At 35.5% G+C, this 18,133-nt stretch overlaps 1 protein-coding gene across 2 annotated transcripts in view; it reads right to left on the bottom strand.

Annotated features, from left to right (window-relative positions):
* Positions 1 to 18,133, bottom strand: part of WDR11 (WD repeat domain 11) — a 70,328-nt gene that overhangs the window by 11,028 nt on the left and 41,167 nt on the right. For both annotated transcript variants that reach the window (XM_063102495.1, XM_063102496.1), the window contains exons 13-19: positions 17,135 to 17,210; positions 14,599 to 14,707; positions 12,758 to 12,882; positions 11,875 to 12,022; positions 5,441 to 5,547; positions 4,890 to 5,004; positions 4,313 to 4,484 (exon numbers count right to left, since the gene is read on the bottom strand). In XM_063102495.1, the coding sequence (XP_062958565.1) occupies positions 4,313 to 4,484; positions 4,890 to 5,004; positions 5,441 to 5,547; positions 11,875 to 12,022; positions 12,758 to 12,882; positions 14,599 to 14,707; positions 17,135 to 17,210 (852 nt within the window). The remainder of the gene's footprint in view (positions 1 to 4,312; positions 4,485 to 4,889; positions 5,005 to 5,440; positions 5,548 to 11,874; positions 12,023 to 12,757; positions 12,883 to 14,598; positions 14,708 to 17,134; positions 17,211 to 18,133) is intronic.

The raw sequence follows: 18,133 nt of genomic DNA, 5'->3' as shown, positions 1-18,133 counted from the left end.
TTCATCCTTGTTTTCACTGTATTTTTAAAATATGTAATACTTATAAATGTTTCAAAAGATAAAACTATGTAATAAAGATATATTCAGAGATATTTCACGCCTATCCCCATACTCTCCATCTTCCTATCTACTATTGGTAACTATTCTCATTGGTATACAGATTATTTTTTGAGTTTCTTTTTGAAAATAAGCAAACTTTTACACTTGCATTTTTCACTTAAACATATCCTAGATATCACTCTATATCAGTTCATAGAGATATTCTTCATTCTGTTTTATGGCTGCATAGATTATTCCACTGTGCGGGTGTTCGCAAATTTACTCAAGCAGTCTCCTATTGATAAGAAGTTAGGCTGTTTCCAAAATGTTGCTCTGAATAACTTTGCATACATTTTGGCCACAGGTATGGATGAACATCTTAAGGTAAATTCTTAGCAGTGGGATTGCTTGGTAAGCAGGTAAATGCACACATAGCTCTGTTAGATATTGCCAAATTCCCTCATATAGGGATTGCACCATGGGCAACAGATGAGAGTGCTTGCTTCCTCACAGCCTTGCCAACAGAGTATGTTTGTAAGCTTTTGAATTATTGTTAATCTGATAGGTACGTTTTAATTTGTATTTTTTTATTGTGAATAAAGTTGAGCATTTTTCATATGTTTAAGGGCCATTTGATTCTTTTTTCCCCTATAGACAGTCTGTTAATGACTTTCTCCCAGGTTATTATTTGTATTTGCTTATAGTTTCTTTTGCTATGAAAAGTTTTTGGTTTTTTTAAATTAATTAATTTATTTCCATTTAGTCATCTTTTCTTTTACACCCAGGTCATAAAAGAAGAAATGCATCTGGTAAGAATGAGGCTCATCTACCTACCTAAAGAACCATGAACACTTAACACGGGAAAGGATGAAAGTGGCTAACTTCTGCACCTCTCTTTCTACTTATTCCTAATAGACGACAATCCACATAATTCTCAAATTTTCAAGTCAGCCCCTTTCACGTTTAAACAGTAGCAGCTGCTGGCAAAAGTCACAATGTTTGGAAATGGTAAGTGTCAGGGAAGAAAATTAACTATTAAACTTGAATGATTCAAGGAAAGTTTCCACGGTACACGGCAGTTTCTTAATCAATGGACAAATGAAAAGACACAAGAGAATCCTCTCAGAAAGCTGCATCCAGAATGTTTACTTAATGTTAGCAAGACAACATTTACCAAGTCCATTTCAGTAAACTGAGAAAAATGTCTTATTTTTAAAAACAAATGTTTTATTACCCGCAAAGCAAAGTATTATTGATAGCATCCCATGAGCATGAACAAACTGAAAGCAATCCCTACTACCTCCTGACCTCAAATGAATTTAAATCTTTCTTCTGGAGAGCAAAGATGAGACATGATGAAGTAACAGGCAATCACCTGCTAGCTGAGAAACTCACCTGCCAGAGCTCATTCCCTTCTGGAAATTACACAATTTGAATAAAAGGGCAGTTAGCATCATTGCTACTTCTCCCACACACATTCTGCTCAGTCTGGGCTGTAGGGGTGAAAGGTTAATCATAAACATGCCCAGGTTGTTAGCTGCCTATCTGACAATAATGCAGAAAAACAGGAACCGTAGAGTCCAGAAGAAAAGTCATAGAAAAATTACTCCTCCACCACTTGGAAGTGGCAAATGTCAAGGTGAGCAGAAAATTTGGGAAGGAGAGGATCCTGCTTTGATGATTTTGTTCAGCGTGATTTTTGTTCAGCGTGAGGGGGAAGAAGGGAGACAAAGAACACTACTGGCATTTGGGGCTGGACAATTCTTCACTGTGCCAGACAGTTCCCCACATTGCATGCTGTTTAGCATACATATCTGGACCTCCCCACACTCGCAAGTCACTGGGATACATTTCCAAATGCTCCATTTGAAAACTACTGGAAATGACTGTGGAAAGCTGACGCAGACAAGAAACTTCTTTGTGTATAAACCTGATTTTAGAAAGCTTTCTACACATGCTCACGTAGGAAAAATGTGCTCAGCAGCGGCCCCTGAAGTTGGGAGGAAGTTAGGCTGAACAGTCTCTGATACCACATCAATACTGTTTAAAGTATGTGGAAAATGCATCATACTAGAATGTTATTAAACAAGTCTCATACTCTTCGATTTGTTTAGATGCTGCTAAAAAGACTATTACAATTTATTCTTATGTCATTTTATGTCCCTGATAAATGAGGCAGCAGATAAGAAAGTTTCTCCAAGTAAAAAATAGATATTCCAATCTTCTAAATTTGTCTAATAGCCCACCACCTTTATTAGGGGAGGGGGAGGAAGAAGAGGTTTATCTAAGCTCTTCTAAAAAACAGATTTGAATCAATATCTTATGTTCTCTAATTGTTATCAAGGAGAATTAAAGAAAATATATTAAAAATAATGATGTATCCATGCATATGACCTAAAATGATTTTATTTTTATTCCATATCAATAAGCCGAAAATATACCTCTAATTCTCCAGAACAAAAATATATTATATCAAAATTTTCTTTCCAAAACCAAATTAGCCATGTATCTAGAGGTAAACACACAGATGTCTTTTTCCTAACTCCACATTTACACTACTATCAGTTTTTATTCTTTAACATTTACTGAGTGCTACTCTGAGTTTAAAGTTCGATTTATGGCATGTATGCACAATTTTATTGACCTTTCCTCACCACTATTTTAAATTTTTCCCTTTTCTGGTTGAGGCTATACCACTTGAGATTGGATAGGAATATTAAAGAGAAATTCAATCTAAAATCTGGCTGCAGGCCAGATGTTCAAGTACAGTATTAAACGTGGGTTAATATGATGGACTCCATTTCTACAGTTGGTTTAAGAAACAGCTACCTTGCCTTTGGAGCTTTTTAGATTCAAATTTTAAATTAAAAGTGAAAGAAAAGCTTTTCAAACATTTAGATTATATTTCCACATTTCTTTACCTAGAACTAGTGACTAAATTAAAAAAAAAAAATCACCCCTGAATTTCCCTCAATTTCCTTAATAACTTTAGATTTAAAATGAGTATCAATGCTTGCCCTTCCCTGGGAGGAGGTCCTGATACCTCTGCAGAGCTGGCAAGTGTCTCAAGGACAGGTATGGAAATACGAAGATCGACTTCTGGCTTCACCTGATGGTAGTCATAGTTCCAAAGTAATAGGCGTTGGTACACAAATATAGTGGGCAGGGGTAGGGCAGTGACAAAAACCAAAGCATTACCTGATGTAAGTTAAAGGCACCCCAGCCAACACTAGCAGCAATGTGGTAGTGCCTTGAGCGTAATCATAAAGTGAACAGGCAGGTTTTCAAAACCTTAAAGCCTCCAAAAGTGCCAAATACTGACTCTACAAAGGTATAGACAATTCCCAGAGCTGACTCAGTAAATGACTAAATGAGTCTCTTAGGAAATTTTCTACAGATCAGTCAGCCTTGAAGTGCGCACCAAAGCTGTGCTGGGAGAACACTGAATGCAAGGAGTTCCCTGCTCTGCTCCAATTAGGATCATAATAACTGTCTCCCTCCAAAAGTACCTTCTAAGGATGAGCACTGCATGTCATCAGACAAAGCTATCTTTTAAACTGATGGATGGATACATGCACAATCCTCCCATTCTTTTTTTTTAAAAGTCACATATGGGTTGTTTTACTAAAATATTTTTCAATCTGGTAAAAAACATTTCAAAACAGTCATACGAAAAGGGAAAAATATTACAATCGCCTAATTTTGCTTTGGCCATTTAACAAGTCATAGACAAGTGTCAAAATTCATGATACTTATAACACTTTCCGAAGTGACTTTTCAAGCCTGGGCCGGCCTGTGGCTCACTCGGGAGAGTGTGGTGCTGATAACACCAAGGCCACGGGTTCGGATCCCATATAGGGATGGACGGCTTGCTCACTGGGTGAGTGTGGTGCTGACAAAGTGACTTTTCAATGATATATGGTTGCAAAAGATATGAGGCTCATTATTAAAAAGCCAGCAGCCCTATCACTAGATTCACTTCTTCTGATGAGTTCTCCTAAATCTGAGTAAGCCGTTTTTATGAATGTAAACATCTTTTACCTTGTTAACAAATCACTCAGAAAAGGGTCAAAAAAGAGGCACTTATAAAACCTGAGCTGGGAATGAATGACATCTGTGGTTACAAAGAGTACAGTACCTCAGCCATAAAAACACTCAAGATTTCTAGAAAATAAGACTGAAATAAAACAGAAGCAGTTCTCTCCTCAGAAGACAGGAGCTTATGAAAAAATAAGGACAGGTTTCAAGCTACCCTTTTATTAGAATTCCATACCGGTTAATTCTTGTTCATCCATTCGAAAACATGTGGACTTCATAGACATCTCCAGGACTCTGATGCACCCATCATCTGATGCCAGGATCACTTTATCTGACGTACACCAGTCCACGTCCAATATCCGAAAGGTCACATTTCTTCCACTTCTTAAACTGCTTACCATCTGAACCTTCAAGAGTGAATTTAGTTGTCACTTTCAAACAGAAAAGAAACATGTTTATTATTCGAGATTAAATGGTAAAGGAAGTGCCTGTAGCAAAAGCCCAGGGCAAGCACAGAATTACATAGCCTTTGGCAATCTCTCTTCCACATGCAGACTCTATTTTAAAGGTCTCAAAGACAGTGATAACATTAATTAATTAATTAATTAATTAATCTGTTGAGGTGTTACCTTTAGAACAGAAATACTGGAAAAACAAAAATTTTAAAAAGAAAATAACTTGTTATAACAAGTGACACATCCGTTATATAGTTTTCATTTCCACATCAGGAAGAAGAAAAAAAAAAAACAAAAACCACAGCTCCTGTGACCAGCAGCTTCATTTACATCTCATCCTCGTGGAACTGGGCCTACCTCCTTAGTGTCCCACACTTCAGCTCCATCGCTGTACATGGCTATTAATTTTTGGTTTCCTTTGCCAGGGGCAAAACGAATCTTCCTCACCCAACTTCGGTGGGTAGGTATTCCTCTGAGGACAAACAAACAAACAAAATCAAAAATAACAATATGATATAGAATAACATCTAGTCACCAGAAACTATGCCCAACGTCTCTTCCTGTTTCCGTTTCTGACAAGGTCTGATGATCGGAGAATCACTTTACTTTCTGGGACAGAGGGCTGCATCTGACAGAAAAGGCCTGCCCTTTATTAACATCAGCTAGAATAAGGTCCCAGAACTTCTGCACAGGCCAGCTGCAGATAAGGGTATCCTATGAATGATCTGGAGCCCAGCCCAAGGCCTTTCCTCCCAAGTTCAGGTGACAGGGGAAAGGGTCCAAGCTACACTTGGCCATGTTCACTGATCCTGTGTGCCAAGTCACAAGCCTCCAAGGAACTACATCAAGAGGATACTATTTTTTTTTTTTTTTAAACTAAATAACAAGATTTCATTCTTGGTTCATACCTGGATACTCTGCCTTTCAAATCCCAAAAATTTAAATTTCCAACCACATCTCCAAGCACTAGTGTATCACCTTTCCAAGCGATGCAGGAAATACTACCCATACTTCCCTATAAAACAACAGCAACAAACATACATAAATATCACTACTTATAAGCCATAATAACAGAGAAACATTTTTACTTAAGGACCATGATAAAATAATCAAAATATTTTAATAAAACTTAATTATAAAGGGTTTTGCTGGGTAGTATGAATGCCATCAAATCCTAAAACATAGACTTCACACACTAAAAGAGCTACACACATATCAATTTTAAGTATGAAGAAACAGGAGATTTCAATTTGATAGACTTTAAGTTATCTGAGCTAAATTTATAGAAAAGGGATCTCTTTTGAGGAAGAAATACCTTACAGAAAAGAAAACTAAAAGAAGAAAAAAAGAGAAGTAAAGCAAAGTCTTTCAAGAGAGCTGACTCTTAACATCTCTCATCCTAAAAAGATAAATCCATTCCAAGGGAAATTCAAAGCTGTTTCAAAACTAATTGTGAAGTAAATTTATATTGCAAAAGAGGATCCAGAGCCTCACTGATACCTTCTAGAACCTTCTGGAACAATAAAGGAGAAGAAATGCTGTTTATTAAGGGTATTTTGCATAGCTTGATTCATCAAAAGCTTTGCAAATAAGTTACATACGGAAACACAAATATAAGAATGAAACTATTGTAATAAAGCTAACCTGGAGGAAGAGAGGAACTGGCCTTTCTCATGGATGCACAGAGACAGTGTAATAGAGAGCTCAGCAGCCTGGGCTCTGGAGTCAGACTGCCTGGGCTTGAATCCCAGCTTCACCACTTAACCTGGTGAGTGATTTTGGGCACGCTTACTTTTAACCTTTCAGGGGCTTAGATTTGTCATCAATAATGTAGGGTAAGCTCATGAAACTTGAGGAGCTGCTATTAGTTTTACTAAATTTATAAAGGTAAAGAAAGGCCTTAAAGCAATGCCTGTCACACAGTAAACAGTCAACATGTTAGCTATTCATTAATACTACTGCTCAATTACTTCTCTACTTATTAAAAGAAATCTTGTTTTTCATCTATAATACAATATAAAAATTTACACAGTATCTGTGGTAAGAAGTAGGAAAGCTTTGATGGTTTAACAAATTGACCATTAACAGACAAACATCAAATATGGCATAAATCACAGCAGCATTCAAGAAATAGAAGAAAAACTGGATTAAAAAAATCAATATAGGCACCCCTCGTTTTACTGCACTTTGCTTTATTTGGCTTTGCAAATATGATGTTTTTTACAAATTGAAGGCTTGTGGCAATCCTGCGTTAAGCAAGTCTACTGGTGCCATTTTTCCAACAGCAAATGCTCACTTCATGTCTCTGTGTCATATTTTGGTAATTCTCATAATATTTCAGACTTTTCCATTATTATCTGTTATGGTGATCTGTGATCAATGACCTTTGATGTTACTATTGTACTTATTTTGGGGCACCATGAACCACGCCCATATAACACTGTGAACATAATCGATAAATGCTGAGTGTGTTCTGGCTGTTCCACTACTGGTTGTTCCCCCATTTTTCTCCCTATCTTTGGGCTTCCCTATTCCCTGAGACACAACAATATTGAAATTAGGTCAATTAGATACCCTACAATGACCTCTAAGTGTTCAAGTAAAAGGAAGAATCATACATCTCCCACTTTAAATCAAAAACTAGAAATGATTAAGCTTAATGAGGAAAGCATGTTGAAAGCTGAGACAGGCCAAAAGCTGGGCCTCTCGCGCCAAACAGCCAAGCTGTGAATGCAATGGAAAAGTTCCTGAAGTAAATTAAAAGTGCTACTCCAGTGAATGCATGAATGATAAGAAAGTGAAACAGCCTTACTGCTGATGTGGAGAAAGTTTTAGTGGTCTGGATAGAAGATCAAACCAGCCACAACATTCCCTGAAGCCAAAGCCTAATACAGAGAAAGGCCTTAAGTCTCCTCAATTCTATGAAATATGAGAGAGACAAGGAAGCTGCAGAAGAAAAGTCTGAAACCAGGAGAGGTGGGTTCATGAGGTTTAAGGAAAGAAGCTGTCTGTGTAACATAAAAGTGAAGGTGAAGCAGCAAGTGCTGATGGAGAAGCTGCAGCAAGTGATCCAGAAGATGTAGCTAAGACGACTGATGAAGATGGCTGCACTGAACAACAGATAGTCAATGCAGATGAAACAGCTTCATATTAGAAGAAGCAGCCACCTAGGACTTTCATAGCTAGAGAGAAGTCAACGCCTGGCTTCAAAGCTTTAAAGGACAGGCTTACTCTCTTGTTAGGGGCTAATGCAGCTGGTGACTTGACGCTGAAGCCAATGCCCATTCACCTAAGGCCGTTAAGAATTACGCTAAATCTACTCTGCCTGTGCTCTATAAATATAACAACAAAACCTGGATAACAGCACATCTGTTTACAGCAGAAGCTACTGAATATTTTAAGCTCATTGTTGAGACCTACTGCTAAGGAAAAAAGATTCCTTTCAAAATATTACTGCTCCTTAACGATGCACTTGGTCAACCAAAGAGTGCTGATGGAGACGTACAAGGAAATTAATGTTGTCTTCATGCCTGCTAACAAAACATCCATTCTGCAGTCCAAGGATCAATGAGTAATTTCGACTTTCAAGACTTACTATTTAAGAAATACATTTTGTAAGACTTCAGGTGCCACTGATAGCTCTGATGGATCTGGGCAAAGTAAACTGCAAACCTCCAAGAAAGAAGTTACCATTCTAGATGCCATTTGAAGAACATTTCACGATTTGTGGGAGGAGGTCAAAATATCAATATTAACAGGAATATGAAAGAAGTTGATTCCAACCCTCATGGATGACTTTGAGGGGTTCTAGACATCAGTGGAGGAAGTAACCACAGATGTGGTGGAACTAAAAAGAGAACCAGAATTAGAAGTGGAGCCTGAAGATGTGACTGAACTGCTGCAATCTCATGGTAAAACTTGAATGGATAAAGAGGTGCTTCTTATGCATGACCAAGGAGAGTGGTGTCATGAGATGGAAACTACTGGTAAAGATGCTGTGGACATTGCTGAAGTGAAAACAAGGTATTTAGAATATTACACAAACTTAAAACAGCAGCAGGGTTTGAGAATATTGACTCCAATTTTGAAAATTTTACTGCAAATAAAATGCTATCAAATAGTACCACATGTTACAGAGAAATCTTCTGTGAAAGGAAGAATCAAGAGTTAATCCAGGTGGCAAACTTAACTGTTGTCATATTTTAAGAAACTGCCACAGCTACCCCAACCTTCAGCAACCTCCACCCTGATCAGTCAGCAGCCACCAACATCGAGGCAAGACCCTCCACAAGCAAAAAGATTATGACTCACTGAAGGCTCAGATGATCGTTAGCATTTTTTTAGCAATAAAGTATTTTTTAATTAAGGTATCTACAATTTTTTAGACATAATGCCCTTGCACACTTAACAGACTACAATATAGTGTAAACATAACTTTTATATGCACTGGGAAACCGAAAAATTCATGTAACTCGCTTTACAGCAGTGTTCGCTTTATTGTGGTGGGTGTAGAACCAAACCCACAATATCTCCAAGGTATTCCTGTATTATAATGAATTCAATAATAAAAAACTTAGGTATATTAAACAAATAAAATTCTGTTTAATATGGAGCAACATTCCAAGATCTTACTTCTATTTTCCTATATACTAACAAAATGTTTAATTAAGAATTTGCCTTTAAATTTACTTTTTGGTCTTGAATATTTTCACATTTTAAATATTACTTATTTAATTTTTAAAAATTAGAATATTAAGGTTTAAGTTAGCCGAGAACTCAGAGTTACAAAGCAATTACCTTCCCACCTCAGAGTGTTGTTGATGGGATATAAGCCACATGGAGAGACCAAGGTGTTTTCAGAGGATGCGGCACGCCTAACCATTTTGGGGCTCTAAATCATCCCAAGAGAACCAAAATAAAACTAAACCTCAATAGAATATTTTTATTTGATATTGATATGTTATCTACATGCACAATATGATGTTCAAAAGGTCAGAAGGAAGGCTGGAAGCAAGGCAGAGACATTCACTCTCATTTGTGCTAATTTTCTAAATAAAGTCAGTCAACTATAGATTCTCCACATGCACATAATTTAAAATATGGCAGGCTTTCTCCTTCTCTTTACCACTTTTATATACTCTACAATTCAGGGGCCAAAATCCAGAGGGCAAGTTTCAACTCAAAATGAATTTTTAATACTCTACATTTGGGAAAAGGGTAAGATAAATATGAATTAAACAAAAAGTTCTGCCTAAATTCTACATTACAGTCACTGGAAAATATTTTAATTCCAGAAAACAGAAATAATTAAAACCAATTTTTCACATACTATATGTGTATAGTAGACGTCAATTCCCTTTCCCTAAAAATAATCTGCTCTAAAACATGCCCTAATTTCACTGGAGGCTGGATCCTTAATAAGCTGATCTTTCCTTGAGAGAGCTGCATCTAGCGTTGGAATAAAAGTATCTGGTAGGCAGAACAGAGACTTGCTATATCCTGACTTCAGGCTTCCACTAAAAGAGATGGAATCCTTCAAGCTGTATGGTGAAATTATCATCCTGAAAGAAGTATTTATAAAAAGGAACACTCATGTGTCCAATGTCAAAAAGTTTAAAACTTTTTTTGGGGGCAGTGAGATGGGGGAACTGTCATATCAAAAATTATTGGATTATTTCTACAGTCTAATCTCAAATGAGAAGTGATCAGAAAACAGAGCTCAGTGTTTGTGAATGTCACCGGAAGAGCTCAGATGGGGTCTTCTTTGGGGTTCTAAAAGAGGAGCTACATATATTGCTAAGAAAGCAAACTGGGACTTCCCAAAGGACAGCTATGTTACACTGAAACTCTACATCTACACCCTTTAACAATAGTTTCTCCTTATCACACTTAAAGTAAGGTCACTTTTCTATTATAACTACCAAACATCAAACTTCCACATTTGCATTGTTATTTTCATCCTTTCAAAATTCTGAAATTTTTTTGGCAATGTTAGAGGCAGTTTAAAACAGATGTAACTGGGTTTCAGAAAGGACTTGGCTTATATAATAGTATAAATTAAATCATAATTTGAAAAGCACTCTCATGTTAGCTTTGATTTTAGAAGTAGAGAAGGTTTTTGGTGAGAATGCCCTCAATTCTTCTATATTTACTCATAAAGAAGATTTGGTCGCCAGCCTCCAAGAGGCCCTCACTGACCCTGCCTTTTGGAAGTCATAAACCTGGTGTCATCTCCCACAGTGAATATGGTTGAGCCACGAATTGAGAGCATACTGCAAAAATCAGAGTGTGACTTCTGAAACTAGGTCATAAAAGCCATTGCAGCTTCCTTCTTGCTCTCTTGGATCACTCGCTCACGGAAGCTAGCTGTCATGCCGTGAGGACACTCAAGCAGCCCTGTACAGATGTCCACATAAGAAAGAACTGAGGCCTCTCACCAACAGCCAGCATTAATTTGCAGTTGCCATGTGAGTGAACCATCTTGGAAGCAAATCCTCCTACCCCATTTAACTTCAAATGACTGCAACCTCATGAGACCCTGAGCCACCTATATAATAGGAGGTTGGCATTCTACTAGAATGTTCCATTTTTGGCAGGCAATTTTAAATAAATATATATATATTTTAAAATCCCCTCATGCTTCCATTTAACTATTATAGTAGTCTGTACTAGTTAACAAAAACATTTTCTCAATCCATCTATTTTTAAAAACAACCTTTGAGGGAGGGGGTAGAGGGAGGTGGGAGGGAGGTTTCGGTAATTGGCCACAATAATCAACCACATTGTATATTGACAAAATAAAATAAAATATTAAAAAAAAACCTTTGAAATTCATGCTGACACAAATTATTAACAAAACCTTAGTTAAGGATTCCACAAGGCCATAAAAAGAATATACGAGTATATGAGTTAGTAAATATTAGTCATACTATTACACTTACAACCTGATTACTGTTATCCGAAAGTAATACTAGACTGTAAGGCAAATCCTTCAGGGTAATGCCTAAAATGGGAAGAGGACAGATACTGAAGTCAGACAGACCTGGGTTTAAAACACTGCTCTTTCACATAATTACACTGGGTAACCTTGAGAAAGTTACTTATTTTCTTAGTTTAGTTACAGGTAAAATAGAAATAATTCCTAATGAACTGTAAATATTTAATCAAAATAGTTGTAATGCTACTCTCTAGCAGTATGGAATAAGCTTAGTTAATGATAATGTCTCCTTAAATAGCAAAGTTTATTTACATTAAGTTTTTCTGAAGAAGCCTTCAGTGGGTATGAAACCAACAAAATCTTGACAAAAACTCTTAATGAAGATTTAATCAGGATTAGACTCACATCTGGTGGAATCCGAGCACTATCTTTCACCGAGTTTCCTTCAACAGTGAGATGATAAACTTGGCCATCATTATCAGTAAATACAAAATGCTCCCGGGCAGAGATGTTCTGACTGAGTTCAGATTTACTTTCTGCCTCTTGCAATAAGCTTTGGGATAGAGAAAAATAAGATAAAGTTATTTCTTTTCCCTAGGGTGACACCCATAATTGATTAACTTGCCCAAAGTACGAATGCATTAACAGGAGGTTCAGAACCATTTTTAAAAAGTCAAATTAATCTTCGCCCAGCTAATAACAGAAAAACACAAATCATTCCCAAATAGTCATATCATGAGAAAAAGTTTAACCTGAACAGAGGAAAATAGTGATCTAAACTTAACACAAGAAAAAGAAACCTCTTAGCTGTTTTTGCTGCAGAACTCTGCTCAACAAAAGACAGACCTTACACGGACCCATCATTATTTCTGAAGTTTTTTAACTTGTAAAATAGGTGTGGATGGGTATGGTACATAAGTTTAGAATTTCCGATACATTTTCTTTGGTGTGCATAAATAATAACATGATCTACTTGTATGTTTATGCTACTACGTTCATCTGAATTTCAGAAGCTGAAGTTTATGGAAGAGAAGGGTACTAAGAATGATTATATTCACTAATGGATGCTGATGGGTGGGCATTACTGCATATATTATTGACTATAATAAGTAATACAATAATAAAATTAACTCTTTGGTAATCTGGGTATGTACTGAAATACGAAACCAAGCATGTTCAAAAGCAGAGTCCAACTTGCTACCATAAATGCCTTTGGATGACACTTGCCAAATTCCCAGCCATGATACTGATAGTAAAAATGACAGTGGCAGGAAACAGTGTAGTGTACCTGATCACAGACGACTCAATGATACTCAGCTCTGTGTCTGAGACTACGGTCTGGCGGGCCATGGCCTCTCTCGTAGCAAGTTGTTTCTTTCTCAAGCTCTTCAGGTTGTGAGATGGTGACCACTCCTGTGAAGCAAAGACAGACAGACCTGGAAGTGCTAGGTGTCCTTCAGTCAATGAATTCTTACAGAACAGCTAGACTACTCATCACTACCCAGCATCATTTACTATTACTGCACATGAGTCCACAATTTGTTCTTTAGATTCTGCTCATTTATAGAAAGGCCAAATGAATGCATTTTAATTAGACCTTAAGGTGGGCAAGTTCAATGGCAAACTTCCAAAAGGTCTAACCTTTTGATGCTTTCTTTTTTACAAAATAAAACTAATGAATTCTATTATGGTATCTTCTATCTCCCACCCTCTCCTCTGCCCATTATGTGCACAAGGTGAAATAATTATCCATCGATCCACCCAAAACCAGTTATTTTATTTATTTATTCTTTTATATTCCATCAATTCTAGTGTCTTTAATCCAATATCCTCTCATATGTATAAGTTTTTAACATGTAGTTATTTCACATGCATCTATTTCTAATTTATATAAATAGTAATGCATTATATATCTCGTCCTTTTTCTTAACTTTTTTCACTGGAGTCAATATCCTTGCAAAAGTTCCTTTATCACAAAGAGCTGATTAGCTGGAGCACAGAGGATGCCCGTGTTTGTCTGAGCACCAAGAGTTTACTCCACAGTATGCCTGCACTGGTCTGCATTCTTACCAGTGGCACACAGGGCTTCCTATACCCTATATTCCATGCACAGTTGATGATATCTGGCTTTTCAATTTTTGTTAGTCTAAAAGGTATATATCAAGGCTATTTTACTTTGCACATCTCTGAAAACAGATGAGTTTGAACATTTCTTTATATGCTTGTTGGCTTTTAGGTTTCTCTACCATTCACATACTTTGTCCATTTTTCCACTGGGATTCCTATTTTTTCATTGTTAATTTGTAGGAGTTCTTTGTTAATTTTAGAAACTGGAAAATTTCTCTTCCCATGTGTTCTGTATTTAACTTTGACAATGTTTATCTTTCATCGAACAAAGAATTAATCTTGATGTAATCAAATCCATTAATTTAGCTTCTGATGTCTGCTCCTGCCCTCAGCTCACAAAAATATTATTATTTTGTTATTAAATTTTATAGCTTTACTTTTTTTACATTTAGGTCTTTAATACTGTGGAGCTTGCTTTTATATGGTATTAGGTAGAGATCTAGTATTTTTCTCCATGAAGTGAGACAGTTTTCCCAACACTATCTACTAAACAGTCTGTCCTTCCCCTTTGATTTGTATACTACTTTATTGTACATTAAGTTCCCAAATATTTATGGATCTATTTCTCAGCTCTTTATTATGTCTGATCATTTCCAGTTCTTGTGACAATATGATATTGATTTTATTTCCATGGTTTTGTAATATGTACTATTATCAGGTACAATGGGACCCAACTCTGCCCACACCTCCCACATTTACTTTTTTTCAAGGATGACTTCATTATTCAGAAACTTCATTCTTCCATAAACATTTCAGAGTATGTTTATAGTGTTCATCAAACTATCCCAATGAAATTGGAATTGGAATTGCACTAATGTAATATCAGGTTGACCCATCAAAGAAAATAAGAGGTATTTCCACTTATCTGCATTATCTTCTCTGAACACACATTTTTAACAAGAAAATACATGGCAGTAATGATTTCAATTCAAGCTAAAGAAAAACATTCGCCATACACACACATACCTAAATAAACTACTTAGTTCTTGAACTGTAACTTACCAAAGCAGTTATTGAAGGGAAGTTTTTGGACATTTCTCTAAGAAGGGTACAAGTCCTAACATCCCACAACTCCAGGGGTTTATCTTTGAATACAACTGCCAAATACTGCCTAAAATAAAACAAAATTGCTAAGTGAGCCCCTTTTTGTAAAAGTTTCACCGTGAATTAATACAATAAAAAGTTCAGTAAATTAGAAAACTCAGATGACACATTCTAAACATAGATAATTTAACATTTAGCCCCCACAATTAATAGTCGTAAGAAGGTAAAGCTCTAAGTTGACCTTTGAGAGCACATATTGCCTCACATAATTAGGCAAAAACATCTAGCTCAGAAGAAAGTGTGGCATGGGTTCAAATCCTGCAGCCATAACTTACATTAACCATCCAGAGGCTCAATTGCTCATATATGATATGAGAGTACTATCATCTACCTCAGTGGATCAGTATGCCTATTATGGTAAAAATTAAATAAAAAAGCATGTCAACTTTCTACCATCCTACCACAATAGGTGTTCAATGAATGCCACTTCATTCACTTTCTGTCAAGCCTGGAAGTACTGAATGACATCAATGAATGTAATTTCAACAAACATGAAAAAGATATCGTTCAGATCACAGAGACATTAGAAGGATAATAAGAGACTATCAAAACAAGTTCATATTAATAAGTTCAACAACTTCAATGAAATAAACAAATCACTTGAAAGACGTCAATTACCAAATCTCAACCAGAAATAAATAAATAAAAGAGAGAAAGAAAGAGAAAGAGCGAGAGCGAGAGCGAGAGAGAGAGAGAGAGAGAGAGAGAGAGAACCTGAATGGTCCTGCGTCTGTGAAAGAAACTGAATTTGTACTTAAACAATTTTCCACAAATAAAATTCTAGGCTCAGATGAGTTCTCTGATGAATTCATACTACTTAAGGAAGAAATAATATTAATTCTACACAAATTCATTCCAAAAAAAGAACAGGAAGGAATACTTCTCAACACATTATGCAAGGTTGGCATTTCCCTGATATCAAAACCAGATAAAGATATTATATGAAAACCAGACCAATATCCCTTCATGAGCATAGATATAAAATATTAGCAAATCAAATTCAGCAATATATCAAAACAGTAACACATCATGACCAACTACAGTTTATCCCAGAAGTGTCAAGTTGGCTTAAAATTTGAAAATCAACGTAGTTCACCATATTAGCTGACTTTAAAAAGAACTCACACACTTTCCATATGATGATGTCCATAAATGAACAAAAAGTATTTGACATATTCAACACCTACTTATGATACAAAGTGTCAGCAAACTAGGAATAGATGAGAATTTCTTCAACCTGACAAAGGACATCTACAAAAATGTATAGCTAGCATGATAATTAATGTGGAAAAACTGAATGCTTTCTCCATAAGATCCAAGAAAAGAGCAAAAATGTCAGCTTTCTTCACTTCTATTCAGCATTGCACTGGGGTTCCTAATCAGTGCAGCAAAGCAAGAAATAAAAGGCCTACAGATTGCAAAAGAAAGATGCAAACATGTCTTTATTGGCAAACAAGATTGTCCATACAGAAAATCCTAAGGATTCAATGGAAACACTGCTAGAATCAATAATTAAGTTTAACACAGTCACGAGGTTCAGGTAAATATCAAAAAAATTAACCATATTTCAGTATACAAATAATAAATAATTGGAAATTGAAATTAAAAAAGGTAAAAATGCCATTTATAGTAGCATCAAAAAAAACACAAAAAATAATTAATAAATGACATATCAGATTTATACACTGAACACTACAAAATACTGCTAAATTATAAAAGACTTAACTAAGTGGAGAACTATACATTGTTCACAAATCAAAATACTTAAGATATTAAATCTTCCCCATGCTGATCTATGGATTCAATGCAATCCCAATGAAAATCCCAGAAAGAATTTTTTGGTAAAATTGATAAGCCGATTCTAAAATTTATACGGAAATGCAAAAATCCTAGAAAAGCCAAAACAATTTTTAAAAGCGTACTCATTCTTTGTTTTTTTTATTGGTTTTCATTCAGTTTCAATTTTTAATAATACTGCTTTACATGTATTTTCCCTTAGAACAAAAAACTTTAAAAATTACTGGAAGTAAAATGGGTATAAATTACAAATAGAGAAAACGAGTTCTTTCACTCAATAACCCCATCCTTAGGTGGAAATGCATAAGAATTCCATCAGATAACAAATAACATTTTTTTAGTGGATCAACACAGATATCATGGAACAAAACTAGGTTCCTGGTTTTACCAATGCAATGAAATGTTAAAATTCACACAAAAGTTACCTCATTTTTTTAGAAGTGGAGAATCAAAACTTGTAGCAACATAATTTTGTGATCAAAATATTTTTTTTTGATATGGCTGCATATCACCATTTGCTATATCACTAAGACATTCTATATGTGTTCTAGCAACTGCCTACTTTCTTAAAGATTAAAAGAATCCATGAGATTCCATTGTGATAACACCATAGATTTTTTTTTAGGTTGACACTTACTTCAAATGTGATACTTTAATCATCTCGATGGGCGATTCATCATTGCCTCGTTCACCACGAAAAGCAATGCTCCTACCTTTAATTGCAAATATTAAAGAAAATGTGAAAACAGCATATAAAACATGAAAGAAACAGAAAACCATACCAGTACAATTTAATCAATCCTATTCTCTTTCTGTTCATTCTTCTAAGCTGTTTCTAATAATCTAAACTAAAAAATTACAAGTTAATGATCAATAATATATTACTTATATTCAAATATCTATTTCATAAAAGACATTTTCATTTGTTATAATTTCTCAAATTCTATAATTCAATTTAAAAAATTTAGAAATACCAATATCTAAAGTTTTAAGGCATCTAGGGTAAAGAAATTGTCTACTGTAAAATCTATCTGCATATATAAAGTAATATAAATATTCCCATGCTTCCAAATACTAACTAGTAGGGAGAAAACTATTGAAACACATATTTAAGATTTTCTTGTCCCATGTGCAAAGTACTAACTAAAATATTTTGAACATGTTTCCAAAAAAAATCTTTATAAACTGAAATTAGGGAATAACTACAGCGTTCATGTATGCTGTATGAGAACTAGCTAACTACATAAGAAGCTAAATGATTTTCTGTAAATGAAAAAATATAAATTCTACCTTATGTCTGGACAAATATATTTTAGTATCTTTCCTCAGATTTTTATTTACATTAAACAGAAGAGAGTACACACCCTTGTCAAAGACCACTGAATGCCTCAACTCTTCCCTGCTCTTCCTTGCCATGAAGTAGAATCTCACTATGCTCACTGTTGTTATACCCTAAACACCCATGTCCTTTCCTGCTCTGCTAGTCTGTTGCCCTCCTTAGAAGACAAGGCTATAAAGTGTTTAATCTATGAACTAAAATATCCCACTTAAAGAAGTCAGTAACTATTTCTACAGACATTTGTTCCTCAAAAATAAATCTGTGAAAGACAGATTTTAAGTTACCTAACAGTCCTAA

This window comes from Cynocephalus volans, chromosome 7 (genome assembly GCF_027409185.1).
Source record: "Cynocephalus volans isolate mCynVol1 chromosome 7, mCynVol1.pri, whole genome shotgun sequence".
Lineage (NCBI taxonomy): Eukaryota > Metazoa > Chordata > Mammalia > Dermoptera > Cynocephalidae > Cynocephalus > Cynocephalus volans.
The sequence above is the reverse complement of the archived record's forward strand: the minus strand, read 5'-3'. Positions and strand labels throughout refer to the sequence as shown.